Source organism: Cotesia glomerata, linkage group LG9 (assembly GCF_020080835.1).
Source record: "Cotesia glomerata isolate CgM1 linkage group LG9, MPM_Cglom_v2.3, whole genome shotgun sequence".
NCBI classification, from domain to species: Eukaryota; Metazoa; Arthropoda; class Insecta; order Hymenoptera; family Braconidae; genus Cotesia; species Cotesia glomerata.
Window position 1 is genome coordinate 1,087,204 of NC_058166.1, and position 24,377 is coordinate 1,111,580.

The window sequence follows — 24,377 nt, forward strand, 5'->3', positions numbered from 1 at the left end:
TCTGAGGGAAAAACTTTCAAATACTTTTTTGTAGCCCGGAAAATTTCCTATTCAAAAAACTACTCAGGTGTTGAAAAATTCTAAAAATTAAAGCTGCAATATAGATTTTAAAAACTTAGCGGAATTTTTTATCAAAGTAATGGCAATAAAAATAAGTAATATAAATATAAGAGTGTGTGTGTGCACTGGCAGCCAGTTGTAAACCCATAAAGAAATTTAATAATAAATAAAAAAGAGTATAAGCTCTGGAGTTTTTATCAGGCCGTCGTTTGCTCGGCAGGAGACAAACGCCCGGGGGTCCCTCAAGAGTGTATTGCTCAGATTTATATTATGTATCGTAAAAAGTAAAAAGTGAAGTTGTTTTTTTTATTTTTTCAAACTACCGGAAAGACTAAATAAATAAATTCTAACAATAAAGTTAAAAATACCATACTAAGATTTGTTATAAATTAACTATTTCAGTGACCTCGTAACGAGTATCCTTTGGTTGTTAGCTAAAAAAGTGCCGCCGACATTCTACAAATGACACTAATCGTCTTCCCACGGTTTCGGGTCTGGTTTAATGCCGGGCAATTCGATAATTGTAGCACCACTACGGAAAAACTTTCCGGGCTGAAAACTCACGAGCTATTGGTAATAGACAATTTTCTTCTAAGACTTTTTGGTAGGAAATTTTCCGAGCTACAAAAAAGCCTTTTAGTAAATCATGCCGCCACTGATAGTTTAACCGGAAATTGCAATTTTACGACATATTAAGCATTCCTAATTTTCTAATGACTTTATAATCGTGAAAACTCATAGAAATATTGATCGTATCGCAAAGTACCTAAAGACTTTTTTGTAGGAAATTTTCCGGACTACAAAAAAGTATTTGGAAGTTTTTCTCTACGACTTATAGTTTAGCCAAAAATCACAAGTTTAAAACACTTAAAAATTTTGGGCCATTCTCTGGCACTTTTCCGGGGGTGAAAAGTAAAAAAAAAATTATTCCTATTAAAAAGTGTCTTAGGACTTTTTTGTTCCTTACCTCAGCCCTTACAAAAAAGCCTTTTGGCGACCCATTCCGCCGCTGATATTTTCGCGGCAATTTTATAAATAAAAAATTTGTAATTTTCGACCAAAAAAAAATTTCCTTAAAAAAGCTTACCAAATTTTTCTCCGATATTTTCTTCTGATATTTTCCTCATAAATCAAAAATCTAAATATAGGGGAACGATAATTATTGTAAATATATTATTTTTCGTATGCGGGCGTTAATTACAATGACCTGAGAGATTACAGAAGCTCATGAATCTCTTTTTCGTGGGTGTCCGTAGCAGTACAGTAGCTGTTGTAGTTGTCAATCAAATGAGTCCATTGACCTCGATCGACAACTGCCGGCTGCTTCCTCTTATTCTTCACTCGCCCATCGACTAAAATATTATTTTCAACCCACCGTGTTCACACCAGCATATATGTATATGAATAAATAACGAGTTTTAAAAAGAATTACTAGTTTTTTTTTTATTTCCACCTAAAAAATTACTCACAAGTCATTATCTCGTTATTTATTCATCGATAGTAAACCCTTTTTTCAGCTACCACCAGTTCGTTTTTAACCTCTTAATTTTGTTATTGATTTATTAAATTATTATTTCTAACAAAGAACATTTTTATTTACCATTTAAGAGTTGTGGCGATCGATGAGATATCAATTACCCGAAATTTTTTTATAAAACATCTCATATCTTTTTTCTTGTAGGTGGCGGCATGGGTCACTAAAAGGCTTTTTTGTAGGCCATAATATAAGGAACAAAAAGTCTTAAGACACTTTTTGATACGAAGAATATTTCTCAGACTTTTCACCCCCGGAAAAGTGAAGGAAAATAGAAAATTTTGTAGTGGTGTAATATATTTGCGATTTGTGGCTAAAATATCAATCGGAGAAAAAAGTGCTCAATTACTTTTTTGTAGCTCGGAAAATTTCCTATCAAAAAGTCTATAGGCACTTTGTGATCCAACCAATATTTTAGCCTACTAAGACGTCCCACTAAAATTTTATCAAGATTTTCCCTATTCTTTCATCCAATGCGATTTGTGGCTTAACTGCTAGTCCGATCGGAAAACTCTAAGAACCTTTTTGTAGCTTAGAAAATTTCCTACAAAAAAGTCTTTAGGCACTTTGTGATACAACCAATATTTCTATGAGTTTTCACACCTATAGAATTAGCAGAAAATTAGAAATGATCAATGTGTCATAAAATTGCGATTTCCGGCTAAACTATCAGTGGCGGCATAGTTCACCAAAAAGCTTTTTTGTAGGCCATAAAATAAGGAACAAAAAAGTCCTAAGACACTTTTTGATACGACGAATATTTCTTAAACTTTTTACTCCCGGAAAATTGAAATCCGAATTTTCTCATTTTTTTTTAAGTCTCAAATAAATAATTATAAATAGATATTCTAACCAATTTAAATTTAATCAGCGCGAATGAGGTTGAAGCCCATGCTTGGAGACAGAATGATATTTTATTGCCCCATCGTGGACACTGGAAACGATTATTGAAGATTAGATTTTAAAATTGCTGGTGGTAAGACTCCCCCGTAATTATTTTTTCCCTCATCGACTTTCAGAGCTCTCTTACTCTAGAATTAGCATATCTCGGCAAGTGATCCCCAGTACCTAATTGAATTATTCTTAAATTCCCATAAAATCGTAAAATTACCGAGAACGATCCCAATCCCTAAAACCACCTTTATACCACTGTCTCCAACCCCGCGGGCTTCGAGGTATATATTGGACACTATTTTCCGCTTCGTTGCCTAAGATATTTTCAGTCCAAATAATCACTCATCTTTATTTGCCTATAACTCAGCGCCACCTGGTTTTAGAACAAAATTGTCTAAAACTTTTTTTTAGTTTGTTAAATTTCCTACAAAAAAGTCCTTTAGTACTTTTTGATCCGACCAATAGTTTAGCCTATGAAGGCGTTTCACTAATGACTCATCAAGATTTCCCGCGTTTTTTTATTCAAATGAATTTTTCAGCTAAACTATCAGTCATAGAGAAAAACTTCCAAGGACTTTTTTGTAGCTCGGAAAATTTCCTATCAAAATGTTCTTCGTGTTTTTCGATCTGACTGATAGTTTAGCCTACTAAGGCGTCCCACTACAATTTTATCAGGATTTTTGCTGATTTTTCCATTCTAGCAGGATTTGTGATCAAACTTTCAATCAAGTCGACTTTTTCGTTACTCACAAAAATTTTCTAATCATAACATAGAGGAAGTGATCAATTCTAACTAATAATTCAACCTCTACAGCTAATAATAAATTTATAAATATGAATTTCTTATCGACCAGGCGAACTGGATGTGCAAAAAATGCCATTAATTTTTAATTGAACTGACAAGAGTATGCAATTAATTTATCCAATAATATTGACACTAACGTCGTATTATAAATTAGTAATCCGTGAATTTTATTTCATTTTTATTTGAGCTACAACCTGTCAAACCCGATTTTTTTTTTTATTAATAGCTTTGTTAAACGACAATATTTCAATGTAAAAATGTAATTAATTAATCAATTTATAAAATAATATCTTTATTTATCACAATTTTATAAAATGGTGACAGTTTTTATTCTTGGTTAAATATTAATTATCATTTTAAAAAGTGTTACAGTCTTTCAATTAAAATTATTTGTCAATTATACAAAAATGTATTAATTTTTATGATCTAGAAATAAAGTACTAAAAAAGACTCAAGACGAACAAAAATCTTATTGGGTTTTACCCTCGAGGGTAAGTGAGACCTTACACCCCAGTACACTTTTAACTACTTTTTTTTCTCAGCCCTAACCTGCCCGATGCCGAGATAAATTACCGGCAAATTAATTCCGATTTAAATCGGTTTATTTAAACGTTTTTTTTCGGGCAATCACTGCTGAGGTTTAATACCATTATTATTTTCCGGGGGTGAAAAGTCTGAGAAATATTCGTCGTATCAAAAAGTGTCTAAGGACTTTTTTGTTCCTTATTGTATAGCCTACAAAAAAGCCTTTTGGCAAACCATACCGCTGCTGATAGTTTAGCCATAAATCGCAATTTAATATAAAAAATACTGAAATCACGTACGGAATGTTGTTTTTCCCGAGTAAAAGTTATCTAATGATGGTTTTAATAATAATGAATCAATTTTAATGTCAAACAAATCATAGAAAATTAGTTTGATCTGAGATTATAGCCTGTTGAGGAGCGACACGTTCAGAGCATAGGTATGTAAAGAGATTAGCCCCTCGGGGTATAACACGAGTACCGGGCACACATTCGCTTGTAGTTACACTGCCTATCACTATCTCTATCACGGTTTGCGCTCCCCGAGGTACTCTTATAGCGGTGTTTATCGATTATCGATACCCAGCTATCTCTAGTCAAGGGGATGGATTAGCAGGATGGTAAGAGCAAAAATCTCCGGTTCTCTGTATGCCACCAGCGAGGGTGTTAGGGTGTGAGAACGACCACACTAAAAAAATATAATTTAAATCTACGAGCATAATAATAATCCAAGCACGGGCTTCAGCTTGAGGACTCTCTGGATGATACCGATGCAATGGAATATCGATGTGGGATAAAAACACTCAAGTAGCTTTCCGATCGTACTGTCCCATCATTTTTTATCACGTATCGGATATTTATACTGTGATTAAACATAAAAATTTTAAGGATCCGATATTTTTTGCTACTTTGTATTTATAAATCGGTTATTTTTTGTACTATAATATTTCCCGTTTTTTTGGGAGAGGAAAATTATTAAGGATTTTTTTGTCGCCCAAAAATTTTCTATAAACAAGTTTTAATTTTATTATAAATTTACGATTTCTGGCTAAACTATCAGCGGCGGTATGGATCACCAAAAGGCTTTTTTGTAGGCCATAGAATAAGAAACAAAAATGTCCTCAGACACTTTTTGATACGAGGAATATTTCTTGGACTTTTCACCCCCGGAAAAGTGAAGGAAAACAGCAAATTTTGAAGTGGTGTAATATATTTGCGATTTGTGACTAAACTATCAATCGGAGAAAAAAGTGCTCAATTATTTTTTTGTAGCTCAGAAAATTTCCTACAAAAAAGTCTTTAGGCACTTTGTGACACAACCAATATTTCTATGAGTTTTCACACCTATAGAATTAGCAGAAAATTAGGAATGATCAATGTGTCATAAAATTGCGATTTCCAGCTAAACTATCAGCGGCGGCATAGTTTACCAAAAGGCTTTTTTGTAGGCCATAAAATAAGGAACAAAAAAGCCCTTAGTCACTTTTTGATACGACGAATATTTTTCAGACTTTTCACCCCGAGAAGATCAAAGAGCAGCAAATTTGTTAATTCTCATAAAAAAAATCAATAAAAACAATTTTTAATTGTCTTAAAAAATATAAATCAAGTATATTAGGTCGCGTGACTAGAGTCTCGCCGTGACAGAGAGAGAAATGACCGGAGGGTTATTTACATAGTCGAACGCAATCGACTCTAGCCGACCTATAAATGTCCGTTGGCCGTGAGCCGAACTTAAATCGCTATTTTACTTAAAATCTATCAGGCTTCTCGATTTCCTTACTAATAATTTTTAGGTTACCATTCAGCGCTCGGGGAAATAGACAATAGCTTATCGGGTTCGAACACGTGGTACGTATACGTGTACGTGTCACCACTAGCTCTCTAGGAAGAGAGGGAGTAGTTTATTAACAGTGTGATCGAATAAGTTCGAACGAACAAGTAGCTTCAGACCTTACGTATCAAATGCTATAACCTATAACTCGCTTAAATAAACATGAACTAACGCGATCGGGCCACGTAAGCCACTAAATAACGAACTCGATGACATCAATGCGTCAATGCCACCTTTCAGAAATCGATACTAGCTTACTGCCTTCTTACTTGCTTTATTACGCGTAAAATATTATCTGGGTTTATTGTTGACGTGGGTGCCAGTTTTTAGGGGTTCATTGTCGCCGAACTATCAAGATAAAGTTGGCTTCATAGGATGTTTTTGGTTAGGAAATTTTCCGGGCTACAAAAAAGTCCAATACAATTTTCCGATCTGACGAATAGTTTTCCCGGAAAATGCATTCAAGTTCACACTATCGTTTTTCTAAAAAAACTAAATTTTCAAAATTCCGTAGTTTTGGATTTTGAGATCCAAAATGGACACTTAGGAATAGTTTTGGTTAGGAAATTTTCCGGGTTATAAAAATATCCCTAAAGTTTTCCAATCTGATAGATAGTTTTCCCGGAAAATGCATTTAAGTTCTAACTATCGTTTTGCTAAAAAAAACTAAATTTTCAAAATTCCGTAATTTTGGATTTTAAAAACCAAAATACAGACTTAGGGATATGTTTGGTTAAGAAATTTTTCGGCTACAAAAATATTCTAAAAGTTTTCCGATCTGACTAATAGTTTTTCCGGAAAACGCATTTAAATTTAAACTATCGTTTTTTTAGATAAACTTAATTTTCAAAATTGCGTAATTTTGTATTTAAAAAACGGGATACTTTTTTTCACAAATATGCATTTTCCCGGAAAACTACAAGTCTGAGTGAATTTTTCCACAGGACCTTTTTTGTTCCCCGGAAAATATCCTAACCAATTAAATTATTTTCACTCCTTCCATAACAATAATCAAAAAACAAAAAAGGAAAACGTCCTGTCCGAGAAAACCGATAACGGACGAAGGTTTTGGCTTGACTAAACACCAAAGGACCACTAACCATTTACTAAAACCAAACCGTATTCTACCACCGATACCTCAATATGGATCCGCAAACGGAATCGCAAATGCCCGAACCATCCCCACAAACCTTTAAATCCATTTGTAGTCTTAGTCTCCCTTAAATGTCCCTATCTCTATCTTCATCTTCCTAAATTCCTATTTGCTCAAGATTGTTGGCCTAAGGACATTGGTCAGACAGATTGCGGTGACTTCCGGTTGTCTTATCCTTCCGCAAATTTCAACCCTTCATCAGATATCGTACAGAATAAAATTAAAATATAAATTATTATTTTATTTTTTCTTATAACTAGCTCAGTGAATAAAACTGGCGCCAATAACCGCTGATTAAAATAGCTCGTGATTATTTATTAGTCAAATTGGGTGCTTATTATCGCTATTGATGTTATTCGATCGTCTTAGAGGGGTCATCGTTTCGGTCTATTGGCTCTAGCGTGATTATTTACCAATAAATTCTAAGAAATAGATATTTCTTTTCCGGAGAATTTTTAATGGCTCATCTTTAAAAATTATTTTTAGCTAAACTATCGGTCAGATTGGAAAATTGTATTAGGTATTTTGTAGCCCGGAAAATTTTCTAACCAAAAATATCCCTAGGTGTCTATTTTGGTTTTCAAAATCTAAAATTAGGGAATTTCGAAAATTTAATAGTAAAAAAAAATATAGTTTGAACTTAAATGCATTTTCCGGGAAAACTATCATTCAGATCGGAAAACTTAAAGAATATTTTGGTAGTCCGGAAAATTTCCTAACCAAAAGTGACCCTATCTATCAAGTTTCCTTTAATAATTCCCAAGTTATAGCCTTTGGAAAATTCAAAAATCCAAAAAGGACATAAAACGATATTTTTTCTAATTTTCAAACTGCTGTAACTTTGGAACTATCGAAGAAAATTCTAGACTTAGGGGTACATTGGGTTAGGAAATTTTCCGGAGAACAAAAAAGAATTCTTACAAAATTTTCCTAAACTCAATATTTTAGGAGCTAGATCCCTTTAAAGTGTCGAAGCAAAAATTAAGCGTAAAATTGATTTTAAAATCATAAGTTATATATATTATAGATATATATGGTTGATATAATATAATATATATATGAGGTGGAATAAAGACAATGCGACGTCTCACACTCGGAGTCTCTTTTTCACCCTTTAGCAGCCTTTTCTCTACCGCGACTGCTACCGCCGTTATATTTAATATAATAGACTAAAATTTATACCGCTCGTAATAATAATAATAATAACAATAATAATGATAATAATAAAAAAGACAGACAGTAAAAGATAGAAGGATAGAAGGACGTGGGTTCGGGTATGAGTGAGGTACAAAGGAAGGATTAATTTTAAATATCATATACTTGCGCTGGCCAAAAGCTCAGCGAGACGTCCAAGAGGCTTAAAAAAGTTATACCTATTTAATATATATATTTTCTATTTAATATTATATTTAATACGGATAAAATAATAAATTCCTTTATTTCAGACAATTCATTATAATCATAATAATACTTCATTTATTTAAGCTCGTTTTTCTACGCTATTTACTATTTTTATTTTTTGGTATATCTTACGAACTATCGGAGGAAACTTGATAGTTGAGGATACCTTTGGTTAGGAAATTTTCTGGAGAACAAAAAAGACTCTAGAAGTTTTCCGATTCGACTGATAGTTTTCCAGGAAAATGCGAATTTGTGTAAAAACTAGCTTTTTAAGCTCTTTTTTGGTTTTTTGAATTTTCCAAAGGTTATAACTTAGGAACTATTGAAGGAAACTTGATAGTTAATGATAGTTTTAGTTAGGAAATTTTCTGGAGAACAAAAAAGTCTTTGGAAGTTTTCCGATCCGACTGCTAGTTTTCCCGGAAAATGGCTTAAAATAACAAAAAGTAAGGGACGCATACCGAAATAAGAGAGATAGATTAGAGATATATATTCAGTATATAAATGAAATAAATATATATAGTGATAGATATGGATATAAATGTAACTATCAAAGTTAGGAATCGGAGAGTAGAGGGATTTTCGCTGTAGCGGGATATCATCAGAGGAATATCAACCCGTGCCCATTTCATCTGATCCACCTTTTCAGACAGTCTCAATGCCGTTACTGCCAACGCCTGGTTCATCCTCCTCGGTCTTCATCTCTCCTCTCTTTGGTCCCTCTCACAATTTATATTACCAGCCAACCAGGACCGAGCGTAGCCCAGCTATGCTATAAGGTGCGCGCATATAATTAATTTAATTAAACGCTCGCCGTGAAAATCGTCCTATTAGTTTTCCCCGGTACTAGCTACCTAACTTTATACATTTCATTTTCATTTTCATTTTCATTTATATCTCTATTTCCATCGCTTTTCTTCCACAGGCGATATATCGATTTTTAAACTCACATTTTAGCCAAAGTTACGATGATAATTAGGCAAAATAGGTGATTTTTGGTTAGGAAATTTTCTAGAGAGCAAAAATGTTCCTTAGAGTTTTCCGATAAGACTGATGGTTTTCCCGGAAAATGCGAATTTATAAAGAAAATTATTTTTTTTGTGCACTTTTGCATTTTCCGGAAAAACTGTCAGTGAGGTGAATTTTCCACTGGAACTTTTTTCTTCTCCAGAAAATTTCCTAACCAAAACTATCCTCAAGTGTCGATTTTCCTCCAGTAAGTCCAGAGTTCCAGGTCTTTAAAGTTTAGGAAAACTTACTGGAACAATTTTTCCGCTTTTCAAACTTTGAAGGGCTCTAACTTGGTAACCATTAAAGGAAAATTAAAAGTTGAGGATATTTTTGGTTAGGAAATTTTCCGGAGAACAAAAAGCTCTAATGAAAATTTACTTCAGACTGATAGTTTTCCTGAAAATCGATAGTTTATGAAAAAACCAGATTGATTTTCCGGAAAAAAGTCTTGAAAGTTAAAAACTGACCCAAAAAAATAGCGGGGATTTATAAGCGGAGTTTGTGGTGCAACAGACAAAAGCTTGAGTTTTAGTGGGCAAAAGTTTGGTTGACAAAAAAAGGCGCTTGCGCGAGTACATTGCTACTCGACAGAGTAAATAAATTTTTAAATAAGAGTTTTTTGGCCTCGCAGATTCCGGTGGTGTATATCGGAAGGGGGGAATTATCCTTTGGTTTGAGCATTATCCTCCGACCGAAGGATGGGACAGAAAAAAAATTTAAAACTGGGAAAGGGGATGGATGAAGAGGACGTCGTCCCTCAAAAATGAAAAGCATCAAAAGCTCTACGACAAAGACAGAAGACAGCAGACCAGACAAATTCGTCAGACTTTTCGGCAATTGCGAGTTAATACTGACAACCAAAGGCATTTTCCTCCTCCTATTTACCCTTATTTTGTTACGAGAAACCTTGCAGTCACTATGTGCACTATGTGACTGTTGGGACTTGTGAACTATAAATAAAATTTTGATTTATTAAATAATGAATTTTGTTAAATTGCATTGTACTTGCTTAAATACTGACATTTTTAAAGATATAAGCTCATTTAGATGTTACACATATCAAGAGCTTTCATTTAAGTACCCACATGCATTTTTGATATATTTTTCATATATACATATATAATATATATAAATATATCAAATATATGAAAAATTGATGTGGGTACTCAAATGAAAGGTCTTGATAAGTGGAATGTAAGGATGAGCTTATATCTTCAAAAATGTCAATAGTTCACGAGATACAAGATCATTTCTTAATTATTGACATTTTTAAAGATATAAGCTCATTTAGATGTTACACATATTAAGAGCTTTCATTTAAGTACCCACATGCATTTTTGATATATTTTTCATATATACATATATATAATAGATATAAATATATAAAATATATGAAAAATTGATGTGGGTACTCAAATGAAAGGTCTTGATGAGTGTAACATTAGGATGAGCTTATATCTTTAAAAATGTCAATATTTCACGAGATACAAGGTCATTTTTTAATTATGTATCTAGAGATATTTTCGAATGCAGCCTAAATGAATATCATCAAAAAGTTTCTAAGTAACTTTTCAATAAGAGTAATATTTTAGGAGGAACGTTGAAAAATCAATCCTAGGAATTAAAAAATCGATTATTTACTTACCTATTTAATTTTGTGATTTTATTAGAAACTATCAATTTTAGGAGAAAATTTAAAGAAACTTTTTTTGTAGGAAGTTAAATTTCCTATAAAAAATTTATTAGTAATTTTTCAATATGAGTGATATTTTAGGAGTTATAGCTGTTTGAAAATAAACTTTAGGAATGACCTTGAAAAAATTAGAAATCTGGTACCAGTGATAAATCTAAGATTATCTCGAAAACTATTGACTCTATCAAAAAGGACCTTCAAACCTTTTTTGTAGGTAATAAAATTTTCTATTTATTAAGCTACTCAATTGTTAATTTTTACGTTTCAAATCATGAGTTATCGAGGCTTGAAAATAGGCGTGTACACTAGAGCGTAAAAAATGAAAACATGAGTGATAAAAAAAATAATTATTGCGTAAAGATATGAATTATCTTTATTATTATTATCATAAAATGATATCAGTGTAAACATAATAAATTCCATTAAAAACTGATACAAGATGGCCGACGATAATTATGAGTTTAAACTTTGAATAGCAATAAAACAATTAATACGGTGTAATAACAAATTATAAATATCGTATATCAACAATATGTATGTACTGAGTACATTAACATGTTTAAACCCGTATTTTAAAGGAACGTTTGATGTTTTATTTACATTGGCATCAACTCGCCATCGTCTATCGTCATTTAAAGTGTGTGTAATGATAGTTTAATACCCGTACATTATTCTCAGATGTCTTTAGATCTACAAAGTTAACTGCGAGCGTTTCTGTTCAAGCTAAAATCAAATAATTGGAGTCTATTTTGTAGGAAATTTACTGCTCTACAAAAAAGCTCATAAGTTATCTTTCGATAAGACTCATACTTTAGGAGTTAGGAGTCAAAATACAAGATTAGTCTCATTGGAATGTAAAAGATGATTTTAGGAAATTCCTAGGACTTAAACTATGAGTCCTATTGAAAACTCGAAAAGAATTATTTGTAGCTCAGAAAATTTCCTATCAAAATATCCTTTGGCACTTTATTTTTCATTTATTCTCCTAATTTACAGTCTAAATACCAACTAATAATCCGCAGTAGTTATCAAAAATCACTTAAACTATTTAAATCCGTCGTTTCTTCGCTATAAACTTTTCTATAACTTTAATTTTATATTAAAAAGTCAGTTTTCTTGCGAATTTGAGAATTTTTTTTTTTAACGCCCTCTATCTCGGAAACTATCAGCGGCGGTATGGGTCACCAAAAGGCTTTATTGTAGGGGCTTTGACGCCCTACAAAAAAGTCCTTTGGTACTTATTGATACGATCAATATTTCTTGTACTTTTCACCCCCGAAAAGTGCCAGAAAATAATGCAAAATTTTTAAATTTTTTAGACTTGCGATTTTTGACTAAACTATAAGTCTGAGAGAAAAACTTCCAAATACTTTTTTGTAGCTCAGAAAATTTTCTATCAAACAATCCTCGGCACTTTTTAATCCAATTCACTAATTCAAAGGATTTTGATTGAGAAAAAAAATTATCCAGCATAGAATCAAAACTGGACGTTGTATCTCGAACGGTACGAGGAAAAAGCTCATTAAATGTTGATAAAAAAATGAGGAGGTAATAATTACTCGTTTTCTGGATGTTTTTTCTACTTGAAACTTACGAAATGAATATCTAACGATATTGGGTCTCTTTTTTTTTGTTCTGTTATTATCTCTCTCTATCTAAACCTCAATCTGTATTTCATCTGTGGTAAGTACTCGTCCATATTCCGTCTACTATAAACAGATCCAGAGGCACATTACCCGCGTAATTTTCACTCGAGTGCAAATATTTCCAGGTTTTTTTTCGAGCCAGACAGACCAAACCCTTATACGCTATCTCTCAACCACTGAATCCTTTCGATTTATCTCAGCGAATATATGTTGCTATTTAACTCTACGTAATTAACTATTTTATTAAAAAATATTCCAGTTGGCTTTTATTGACCAGATATTTTTTTTGTTAACAATTTTATGCTCTATAAAATTTTTCCTAAGAAATTTCTTCCTAAGTCTTTCTTTTTGCCTAAGATGGATAGTTTCCGAGTAATAAAGGGTAAAAAAATTGAGTTTTTGATAACAGAGTTAACGATTATTATTTTTTGTGCAATATCCTGAAAGCTTTTTAAGAAAAGTTGAGCCGGGTATTGCCAGATGCGTATCTGGTCACGGCCTGTTGATTATATCGTAATTACTGTTTTAAATGTATTTCAAGAAACACGCGAGGTCTATGTCGCGTACCACCTACTGAGACGGGGTCGGGCCTGTTCTGTTGTACAGCCCAACTTTATACACTCATCGATATAGTAGGTAATCTTTTCTTATCGGGTCACAGGAGATTTATAGAAACCGCCGGCGATGGCGTATCGTCATGACTTTTGTTCGTGGCCACAGCCTACACACGCTATTGCGGTATTTTTTTTTTATTATCATCATTATTACTATTTTTCATATATTCTCATAATTCACAGTCTAAATACCAACTAATAATCCGCAATACTCATCAAACATCACTTTTGCTCTTCAATACGATGATGTTATTTTTTCAACGCCCTCTATCTCGGAAACTATCAGCGGCGGCATGGGTCACCAAAAGGCTTTTTTGTAGGGACTTTGATGCTCTACAAAAAAGTCCTTTGGCACTTTTTGATACGACCAATATTTCTTGCACTTTTCACCCCCGGAAAAGTGCCAGAAAATGATGCAAAATTTTTAAGTTTTTTAAACTTGCGATTTTTGGCTAAACTATCAGTCGCAGTGAAAAATTTGCAAACACTTTTTTGTAGCTCGGAAAATTTCCTAACCAAAAATATCCCTAACTGTCAAATTATCTCTAAAATTTCCCTTGAATTCGAGCGATTTAAAAAAGACAACTATCAGTCTGTTTTACAACAAAAAAAAATCAATTAAATGCAGTAGGGTAAAAAAAGAGTAAATAGCACTCGACACGCGATTGTTCGCTAGCGGAAAGGCCAGTGTCCGAGCACTTAAAAAAGGGTTGAAAATTTTTTTAACGCCTTTATATGTATCAATTATTAATATAATATTTAACAGGCGGCCTTAAGTGGAGAATAAAAATAAAATAAAAGCTGGATCGTCGAACGATTACGGGGAAAAAAATAGAGCTTTTTCCGCGACAATGATAACGGAGGAAAAAATAAACCCTCTTGAAGGGGAATCGACGATTATCGGCGTGGAATTAAAAAAAAAAGAAATTTAAGTTGAACGAGAGTCTCTTTGACGGAATGACAATTGCTTCAAGGACTCTTCGAACCGATTGTCTATTATGTTATTGGTTTTTACTGCCGGATAAATCAAAGATAAGTAGCTAAGTGTCATTTTTATTGTGCTATTTATTAACCAGTAAAAAATATTGTTTTAAAATAAAGAGCTTAATATCTTCGATGGTCGTCGGACCACTGATACTTCAAAAGAGAAAAAAATTATGAAGATTCAAGCTTTTATTTGAGCCTTAATATGATTCGATCCAAAATTCAAGAAAATCCTGATGAAATTTTAGTGGGACGCCTTAGTAGGCTAAACTATCAGTCGGAATAAAAAGTGCAAAAAATATTTATGTAGGAAATTTTCCGAGCTACAAAAAAGTATTTGGAAGTTTTTCACTCAGACTGATAGTTTAGCCAAAAATCGCAAGTTTAAAAAACTTTAAAATTTTAGTTCATTTTCTGGCACTTTTCTGGGGGTGAAAAGGGCAAGAAATATTGCTCGTACCAAAAAGTGTCAAATGACTTTTTTGTAGAGCATCAAAGCCCCTACAAAAAAGCCTTTTGGTGACCCATACCGCCGCTGATAGTTTCCGAGATAGAGGGCGTTGAAAAAATAATGTCATCGAATTGAAGAGCAAAAGTGATGTTTGATGATTATTTTGAATTTTTAGTTGGTATTTAGATTGTCAATTATGAGAATATTTGAAATTTTTTTTTCTGACTGATAGTTTAGCCACAAATCTCACTTAAAAAACTCTATCAATTATAACTCAGAGGTAAACCTTTGAATAATTCTAGAGAAAATTTTCAGCTTTTATTTATAAATTTTTGAAAATGTACTGCTCATAAAACATGAGCGGAAACTGATAAAAAATATAAAAAGGATGTCAATTTAAATAATCAATCGATCTAAATTTAATCTCGAAAAAAAAATATTTACCTCTTTATCTTTGGCCTGTAGCTCCTGGTCCAAGTTGCTGGGTGACCTCCTTGGATTGCTCTCTGTGGAATTATGCTCAGTACTGGTTAGTGCATTTTGGGGCAACTGTCCCTCAGTCTTTGAATTATCACTCGCTGCGTATTTTTCCTTCAGTGCCGACAGCTCTTTTTCTGCTAGCGTTGCCCTCTGTAACAAAAAACGAGAAAAAAAATTATTAACAGGCTGTAACTCTTGAACTATCAGTAGTAGAGAAAAGTATAGAGGACTTTTTTGTAGAAAATTTTCCGGGTTATAAAAAAGTATTATTTAAAAGTTTTTTGCTCAGACTTATAGTTTAGCCAGAAATCGCAAATTTAAAAAACTTTAAAATTTTGGTTCATTTTCTGGCATTTTTCCGGGGGTGAAAAGTCCAAGAAATATTGCTCGTATTAAAAAGTGTCAAAGGACTTTTTTGTAGAGCATCACCGCCCCTACAAAAAAGCCTTTTGGTGACCCATACCGCCGCTGATAGTTTTTGAGATAGAGAGCGTTAAAAAAAAAATTTTAAAATTCGCAAAAAAAAGTTACTTTTTGATATAAAATTAAAGTTATAGAAAAGTTTATAGCGAAAAAAAACGACGGATTTAAATATAAAGAATCTCGATTAAAGGAATGTTGAGCTTGACAGGGCGAGATAGTTGGCGATCCTCGCCAGCTGTTGCGTGTGTACACAACTAAAGACTGAGAGAGCGAGTGAGTAACCGAGCGTCGAGAGTTTAGAAAGAGACAACTTGTATGTTTGATACCTAAATACCCTCTTGAGAGTAGGGTATCCCGTGTGAACTGAAGATACATGTATATATATACTCACATATATATACATGTATACTTACACAAGACAACATTAAGCACCTAACGACTTACAAGTACTAACGCACTTTTAATACACACTAGCGGATCTTGAGCTATAGAAACACATGATCAACACAGGATCAATGCTACTGATGAGCATCTGTAGAAATAGTTTGTCTGGCTCTTATTATCCGTCTTTTTCTCCTTTTACGATTTCTTAAACTCCATCCATTCTTTTTGTTCTCATATCAGCTCCAGGTTTTTTTTTTATTTTATTTTAACAGAGCTAAAAACTATCTTTATGGTGGGAAAGTTACTCCAAGGCTGTAATTTTAGAATTGTTTCTTAATTATTTTATAAAACTATTCTGCTAATGATAACTCAAAATCGACTATTACTGCTCAAACGCCTGTAACTCTGAAGCTATGAGACTTAGAAAAAAAAGTTTAGAATCTTTTCAGTAGGTCTTTTTATGCCGAAGATAATGAGCCTAAGTGGGGGTAAATCGGCCAATTAGGTCTCGAGATATGACCATTTTTCCTATGAAAATTCGGAGATTTTTCTGGTCTTAAAGGCTGGACTTCAGAGGGCCGTATCTTGGGACTGGGAAGACTGGGATCAAAAATGCAGCTGACTCGACCTAGGGTCATCTTTACAGAAGAGATTGAGCTCAAGCGCAACCAAATCGGTCCAGTAGTTTCCTAGTGGTAGCTATTTAAAAAAAGTCATTTTTCAAGGTCATTGATAAGGTAATTTTTGGCTCCTGTTTTGCTACGCGATAACTCGGAAACTATTGGTCGGAGGAAAATAACTCCCAGGACCTTTTTTGTAGTTCTTGGATCAAGAAAGAATATGAGCCTAAGTAAGAGATAATCAAAGCAATAGATCTGGAGATATGAAGTCAAAAAGTGAAAAATCAATATTTAAATTTCCATATCCAGGGTCCCAATTAATCTCGGTAATAAAAACCGAAACAAATAAACGCAAGCAATACAATAAACCGTACAATGGCCGTTGAAGAAAATGCAAATGAGTTTCCAGTTTGCGTAGCCTCACTCCCGAGTAAAAAATCGCTACCTGAGTAGCCGTACAATGCCGGTATATTTTTATGGCCCGCCGCAGGGATCTAATGGCACCCCATGGACAAAAAAGACTCGAGCCCAAAACAAAAGAATAGATTCCGAGTAGACGTCATTGTTTTCGGTATATTCCGCACCCTTCATACATTTATTTTCCTCCCTCCTTTTCCCCTTTCCCGTTACTTGGGAGTCTTACCCGCGAACTTATAACATTATTTAAAAATAAAAATATCTAAATGCAACATTTTTCAAGTTGGGCCATATTTGACGCTTTTATATAGTGGGAATATCTAGGGGGTGGCGACTCCCTGCAGATTCCACCCTCATGTTCATGGATCACTTTCCCGTGTCAGGGTATGTTTATTTATAAACATAAATTTTAATGATACTGATGAAAATATAAGACACTCGTTATTTATTACCTTGTCATTTTTTACGGTTTTATACCTCGTAGATTTTAATATTGAGTATCAAGGGGAAGATTTTTAAGCGGCTTAATTTTTCATTACAAGATCAAAGCTTGGATTAATCCAAAATTTTTATTCTCAGCCCTAAAACTCTCTATTGATCAGATTGAAAAATATTTTTTTTGTACCTTAGACAATTTCCTAACTAAAAATGTTCTAAAAAGTGCAAATTGACCCTTGGAACCCAAAATTGGGGAGTTTTGAAAAATCAAATTTCTATCGTTCAACTTTGAATAATTATTCCAGCTAGGGAAAATTTTTTTTTGACCAGCTGATAAGCTAAGGTTCTAGATCAGATCTTTGGTGATCCAAAAAGGTCCTATTTGATATACTTTTGACGAATAGGAGCCGAGATACTGACGACTAATGCCGAACACTCAAAATTTAGTAGTTTTGTTTTCAGACTGCTGTAACTTGGAAACTATCTGTTTTATCGAAAAATTTGTTAAGACTTTTTTGCAGCTCGAAAAATTTCCTATCAAAATGTTTTTGACACTTTTCGATCCGACTGATAGTTTAGCCTACTAAGGCGTTCTACTAATGACTCATAAAGATTTTTCGCGTTTTTTTATTCAAATGCATTTTCCGGAAAAACTATCAGTCAGATTGGAAAATTTTAGGCAGTTTTTTGTAGCCCGGAAAATTTCCTAACCAAAAGTGTCCCTAAGCGTGAAATTTCCGTCAATAGCAAAGTCAGGATAACAAATTGAAAAAAAAAAGAATCCTTTGATTTTAGACTAGCGGTTTGATGTCATTGACATCTTTAGCGTTTACTGCGTTAGTTTCGCGTGGCGGTGAAAGCAAAAAGGGCTGAAGCACAAGAGAAAGGGTTTCTTCCGATTTTCTCTGGGGGACTAAGCCTACTGATTGGGGACGATAAAGCGGGGGTGAGAATGGGTTAGGGGGAGGATAAGAGAGAAAAAGGGGAAGGGGTAAAACACTAATTAGTTATCAAAGGGCGAAGAAGGGTTTGGTGACAAAATAGTATAGAAGTCTCTTTGGATCTCGCCCTACTAAAATTTTCCCTCATTTCAACGGGATCCTTACCCTCCCTAACACCCCTTTCCCCTCTCAATATTCCCCCGGCTCTTTGTAGGCTCATTCGGTCTCTTATTCACTCGCTCCTTTATCTCGAGTGTCTTAATACCGTTGGGAACACCGTGTATTGATTTTCGAATCATTAATTCTACGTCTAATCAGAACTTACAACCAATATTTTCCGAGGGTGATGATAGGGCGTTGAATTAAAATGAAAAAAAAATATACCTTTTTTTTTTTTATTTATTACTGTCATTTTTTTTCCGTGTAATCTCTTTTGTTTAACGGGAAATTGAATTTTTTATCAGCTGGCAATTTTCCGGGGCTGATAACTCGGAAACTATAAGACCTAGAAAAAAAAGTTTCAAATTTTTTTAGTAGCCCTTTTTATGCCAAAGACAATGAGCCCAAGTTGGGGTAAATCGGCCAATTAGGTCTCGAGATATGACCATTTTTCCTATGAAAATTCGGAGATTTTTCTGGTCTCAAAGGCTGGACTTCAGAGGGCCGTATCTTGGGACTGGGATAAAAAATGCAGCTGACTCGACCTAGGGTCATCTTTACAGAAGAGATTGAGCCCAAGCGCGACCAAATCGGTCCAGTAGTTTCTGAGTGGTAGCCATTTAAAAAAGGTTATTTTTCAAGGTCATTGATAAGGTAATTTTTGGCTCCTGCTTTGTTACGCGATAACTCGGAAACTATTGGTCAGAGGAAAATCACTCTCAGGACCTTTTTTGTGGTCCTTGGATCAAAGAAGAATATGAGCTCAAGTTTGAGCCAATCGGCTAATTAGAAAAAAAAATTACGGCCTTAAGAGGAAGGAGTTGGTAAAATGAAGGTTTTTTTTTAAAAAAAAAACTCGTAATAGGAAACGTCTTTTGGTTGAATGAATTTAACAGAACTGCGTGTAATTATAATTGTAAGGTAATTTGATGACGGGTGATGGTTTGATCCTAAAAGCTACTGCGGCAGAGTAGAGACGGCAGGATTTAGACAATGGAAAATGGATAAAAGTTGATAATGCGATGAAACAATAGAAGATTCGATGTGTCGGATCGCCAGACCGCCCGAGGACCATATGAAATTTCTGGGGGAGGAATATGATGTGTAGGACAGAATGAGAACGCATTGTCACAATTTACATTGAATCGATGGCAATACCACATGCTAAGTGGAAGGCTATGGAAGCGGGGGTGGAGTTGGGGGGAGGGGTGGGAGGATAGAGGGCTACAGAATGGTTTAGTTGTTGGCAATATGTTCAAAACGGGATATTTAATTTACGATTTTCGCTTGCTCTGGTGAATTTCAATGCTTTGATCTTTCACGATGAATTTTGAATTATAAATATTTTTGCATTGTTTCAAACCTAAGTCGCAAATGCTTTTCTAGCTTTGTAAATATTGATTATTTTTAAAATTTTTTTCAAACTCAAAAATTAGTCTTAATTTTTTGGATTTTTTAGTATGTTAAAAAAATTGGCTTTAATTTTAAAAATATTGATTTTCAAAAAATTTATCACCAATAAAAGTTTGTTAAGATAAAGCGTTGATCAGAATGGTCATAAAAGTTTAAAAAAAGTAAAACAATAGCGGAGATATTGACGCTGACGCTAGTGGGTTGTTTACACCCTCGATAGAAAAACGGATTTCATTCTAGAATTACTGGGTAAGAGTGTATTGTTGAGCGGTATATTATTGAAATAACGGCAACAATATAATAGCAAGTACTGAGAATGAGAATATATATATTTAAAATAAGTAAAAAAGAGTAAATAAGCTGTAACAATAGAGTTGCGGCTATTTTTTATTATAATATTTCATATTATTTGATATATTTGTTATTATTCGGATCTAAATTTAGAATGGACGTTTGATTTTAAAATAAAAGGGTGAATAAGCTGAGGGTAGCAAAGACACCGGAGAAACAGGAAACGGATAGAAAAAAAAGTTACGCTGTCAGAAAAAAGATACTTGATTGACAAAAAACTTCCATTTTTATTAATTCCATTTTAAAGCTTCTGTAATTTGGAATCTATAAGGCCTAAAAAAAAAGTTTGGTATATTTTTAGTAGCCCTTTTTATGCACAAAGACAATGAGACCAAGCGGGGGTAAATCGGCCAATTAGGTCTCGAGATATGACCATTTTTCCTATGAAAATTCGGAGATTTTTCTGGTCTCAAAGGCTGGACTTCAGAGGGCCGTATCTTGGGACTGGGATAAAAAATGCAGCTGACTTGACCTAGGGTCATCTTTACAGAAGAGATTGAGTCCAAGCGCGACCAAATCGCTCCAGTAGTTTCTGAGTGGTAGCCATTTAAAAAAGGTTATTTTTCAAGGTCAATGATAAGGTAATTTTTGGCTCCTGCTTTGTTACGCGATAACTCGGAAACTATTGGTCAGAGGAAAATCACTCTCAGGACCTTTTTTGTGGTCCTTGGATCAAGAAAAAAAATGAGCCCAAGTGGGAGCTAATCAAAGCAATAGATCTCGAGATATGAATTTTTGAAAATAAAACTGAAAATTCAAGTCTGAAAAAGAATAAAGAGATTGGAAATTAATTAAATTCCGTGGATTTTGAGCCTTTAATTCTCACCCTGAACCTCGCAGACTTTGTTCTAAAACACCATTTTTAATCTCAATTTCATCCTCCACCTTGCTGGGGTTTTTATTCATATTTCCAGCCCCTATATTTTCTTTCAAACCCGTCAATGAATCAGAACGTCAAAGTGACACAAAAAAACATGAAAAAGTAACAGAGAATAAAGAAAAAAAAAAGCTTGGAAAAGCATAGAATCTGAAACACGACTCGGAAACACGGGGATTAACACTCAACACATTCAAATTGGCTCCGACCTTTTTATTTATTTTTCACACACGCTTCTAAAAGAAAGGAAGGAATTTATCCACATAAAAACACTGTTTTGCATTAAATTCAGCGCATCTATACTCATTTTCTTTCTTTTTTTTTCTTTTTTAATGCATTAGGCTAATTAAATTTATTTGAAACGACATCCATCAATTTACTACAATTTTATCGCGATTATTATCAATTGACTTTTTTTATGGGATATTTATCATCATTTATGACCAAATGTGACCTTTTATAACCTATGACCCAATAATATTATCAATAATGGATTATTTATGATCATCTGTAAATTTTTATGATCACATGTATGGTCATTTATGCCCACATATAGTCATTATGATCACAAATGATCACTTTGATCATAAATAATGGATCATTTGTGGTTATATCTGGTCATATATGATCACATAGATTTTTGTAACCATATTTTAGTATATGTGATCACAAATAATGGACTTATATGATCATATATGGTCACACATAATTATTCCGATGATATCTGATCATATATGATCTCATATGATCATAATTAGTTAGAAATAATGGATCAGGTATGATCATATATGACCACTCATGATCATATCTGATCATATATGACAACATGTGATCATATCTGATCATATATGACAACATGTGATAATATGTGATCACATATGACCATTTTTGATCAAATATGATCAACTTTAATCATATATAACGGACTATATGTGACCATAAATGGTCACATATGATCATTAATGGTCACATGATCATAAATAGTAACATATGATCATATTTAGTTATCAATAATGAATATCATATATGTCCACATAATAATGAATATCATATATGTCCACATAATAATGAATATCATATATGACCACCTATGATCATATGTGACTACTTGTGATCATATATGATCATTTATGACCAATTTTAATCGTATATGAAAGATTATATGTGGTCATAAATGGTCACATATGGCCATATATGGTCACATGTGATCATATATGGCCACGCATGGTCATAAATGGTCACACATGGTCATAAATGATCACATGATCATATTTAATTATAAATACCGGATTAAATATGGTCACAGTTGGTTATATATGAACACTTATGACCATATTGGGTCATTAATGACCACTTATGACATACATATGGTCATATATGATCATTTATGACCATATCTGGTCATATATGATCAACTTTGATTGTATATTACGGACTTTATGTGACCATAAATGGTCACATATGATCATAAATGGCCAAATATGATCATTAATGGTTACATATGATCTTAAATGATCATATATTGTCATAATTGGTTATATATGACCACCTATGCCCATATCTGGTCATAATTATCCACTTATGACCATATTTGGTCTCATATGACCACCTATGATCGTATTTGACCACTTATGATCATATATGATCATTTTTGACCAAAAATAGCTGCATATAATAGACTATATGTGGTCATAAATGGTCATATATGACCATATTATGGTCACATGTGATCATATATGGTCACAAAAAAATTTTTTTTTTTAATTAAAAAATTTTTTTTGAAAACTCAGCGTTTAATTGTTAATATTAAACACTTACGTCGACTGGTAGACGTCGGAAAAAAAATAAAAAGCATTCGGAAAAAGCAGATGGATAGAAGCTCGAATGATAAAGTTAGGAAAAGGGGTTTGAAAATGAGTGATAATGCCACGGCTTTACTTAGCTAATTAGGACTCTCTACCAAATACGTTCCGCTTTCTGATCCTCTTCTCGATCCTCCATCTTCTATCCTTCATTCTCCCTCAACCTAATCGTCATCTCTCTCAACATTTCTCTCATTTGCTTTTCATTCGTAACCATCTCCAAATGTCTACATCCCTCTCTTATTTCTCCCCAATACTCCCCCCAACGCCCCTCACCCGCACTCTATGGACACAAAACTACGTCCTTGTATCAATCGCACAATTTTAACTCTTCCAGTCTCATTCTCATTCTCATTCGTTTAACTTTTATCTCATCTAGTTTCTCTTCTCTTTCATCCGTACGCTTTTCCTTTGCCACCCCCTCGCTCTCTCCCCACCATTCTTTGGACCTTACTCAGCTTTAACTATTCTATCATCTCATTATTATTATATTAAATTCATTTAATATGTTATTATTATTATTATTTTCCTTTTACGGAGATAAATTAAAATTTTCAATCATAATTATTAAATTTCTCCGCTTCTGTCCTCAAATTCAGACCTTGAAATTCTATAGTCCAACTTTAAATTATTATTCCAGCTAGGGAAAATTTTTTTTTAACAAGCTGATAAGCTAAGGTTCTAGATCAGATCTTTGGCGAATCCAAAAAGGTCCTAGTTGATATACTTTTGACCAATAGGAGCCGAGATACTGACGACTAATGCCGAATACTCAAAATTTAGTAGTTTTGTTTTCAAACTGCTGTAACTTGGAAACTATCAGTCCTATTGGAAAATTTGTTAGGACTTTTTTATAGCTCAGAAAATTTCCTAACTAAAAATATCCCTAAATGTCAATTTTGGTTTTTAAAATCCAAAATTAAGGAATTTTGAAAATTTAATTCATCTAGAAAAACGAAAGTTTGAACTTAAATGCATTTTCCGGGAAAACTATTTGTCAGATCGGAAAACTTTAATAATATTATTGTAGCCCAGAAAATCTTCTAACCAAAACTATCCCTAGTTATCTATTTTGGTTTTAAAAATCCAAAATTAGAAAATTTTGAAAATTTAGTTTTTTTAGAAAAACGATAGCTTGAACATAAATGGATTTTCCGGAAAAACTATCAATCAGATCGGAAAATTTCTTAAGACTTTTTTGTAGCCCGGAAAATTTCCTAACCAAAACTATCCCTAAGAGTTACAATCCGACGTTGCCTTCCCTTAAAACAGCCTGAAATAATTGAGACCAGGTACCAAGATGATGAATAGGTAAAATTTTAATGAAAGATTCAATAAATAATTGAGTATTTTGCATTGAATATTGAATGTCGAATGCAGACGATCAATTAGCGACTCATTACTCAGT

At 33.4% G+C, this 24,377-nt stretch overlaps 1 protein-coding gene across 8 annotated transcripts in view; it reads right to left on the reverse strand.

Annotated features, from left to right (window-relative positions):
* LOC123271151 (homeobox protein cut-like) overlaps nt 1-24,377 on the reverse strand; it is a 77,171-nt gene that overhangs the window by 22,609 nt on the left and 30,185 nt on the right. For all 8 annotated transcript variants that reach the window (XM_044737386.1, XM_044737381.1, XM_044737383.1 and 5 more), the window contains exon 3: nt 15,049-15,234. In XM_044737386.1, the coding sequence (XP_044593321.1) occupies nt 15,049-15,234 (186 nt within the window). The remainder of the gene's footprint in view (nt 1-15,048; nt 15,235-24,377) is intronic.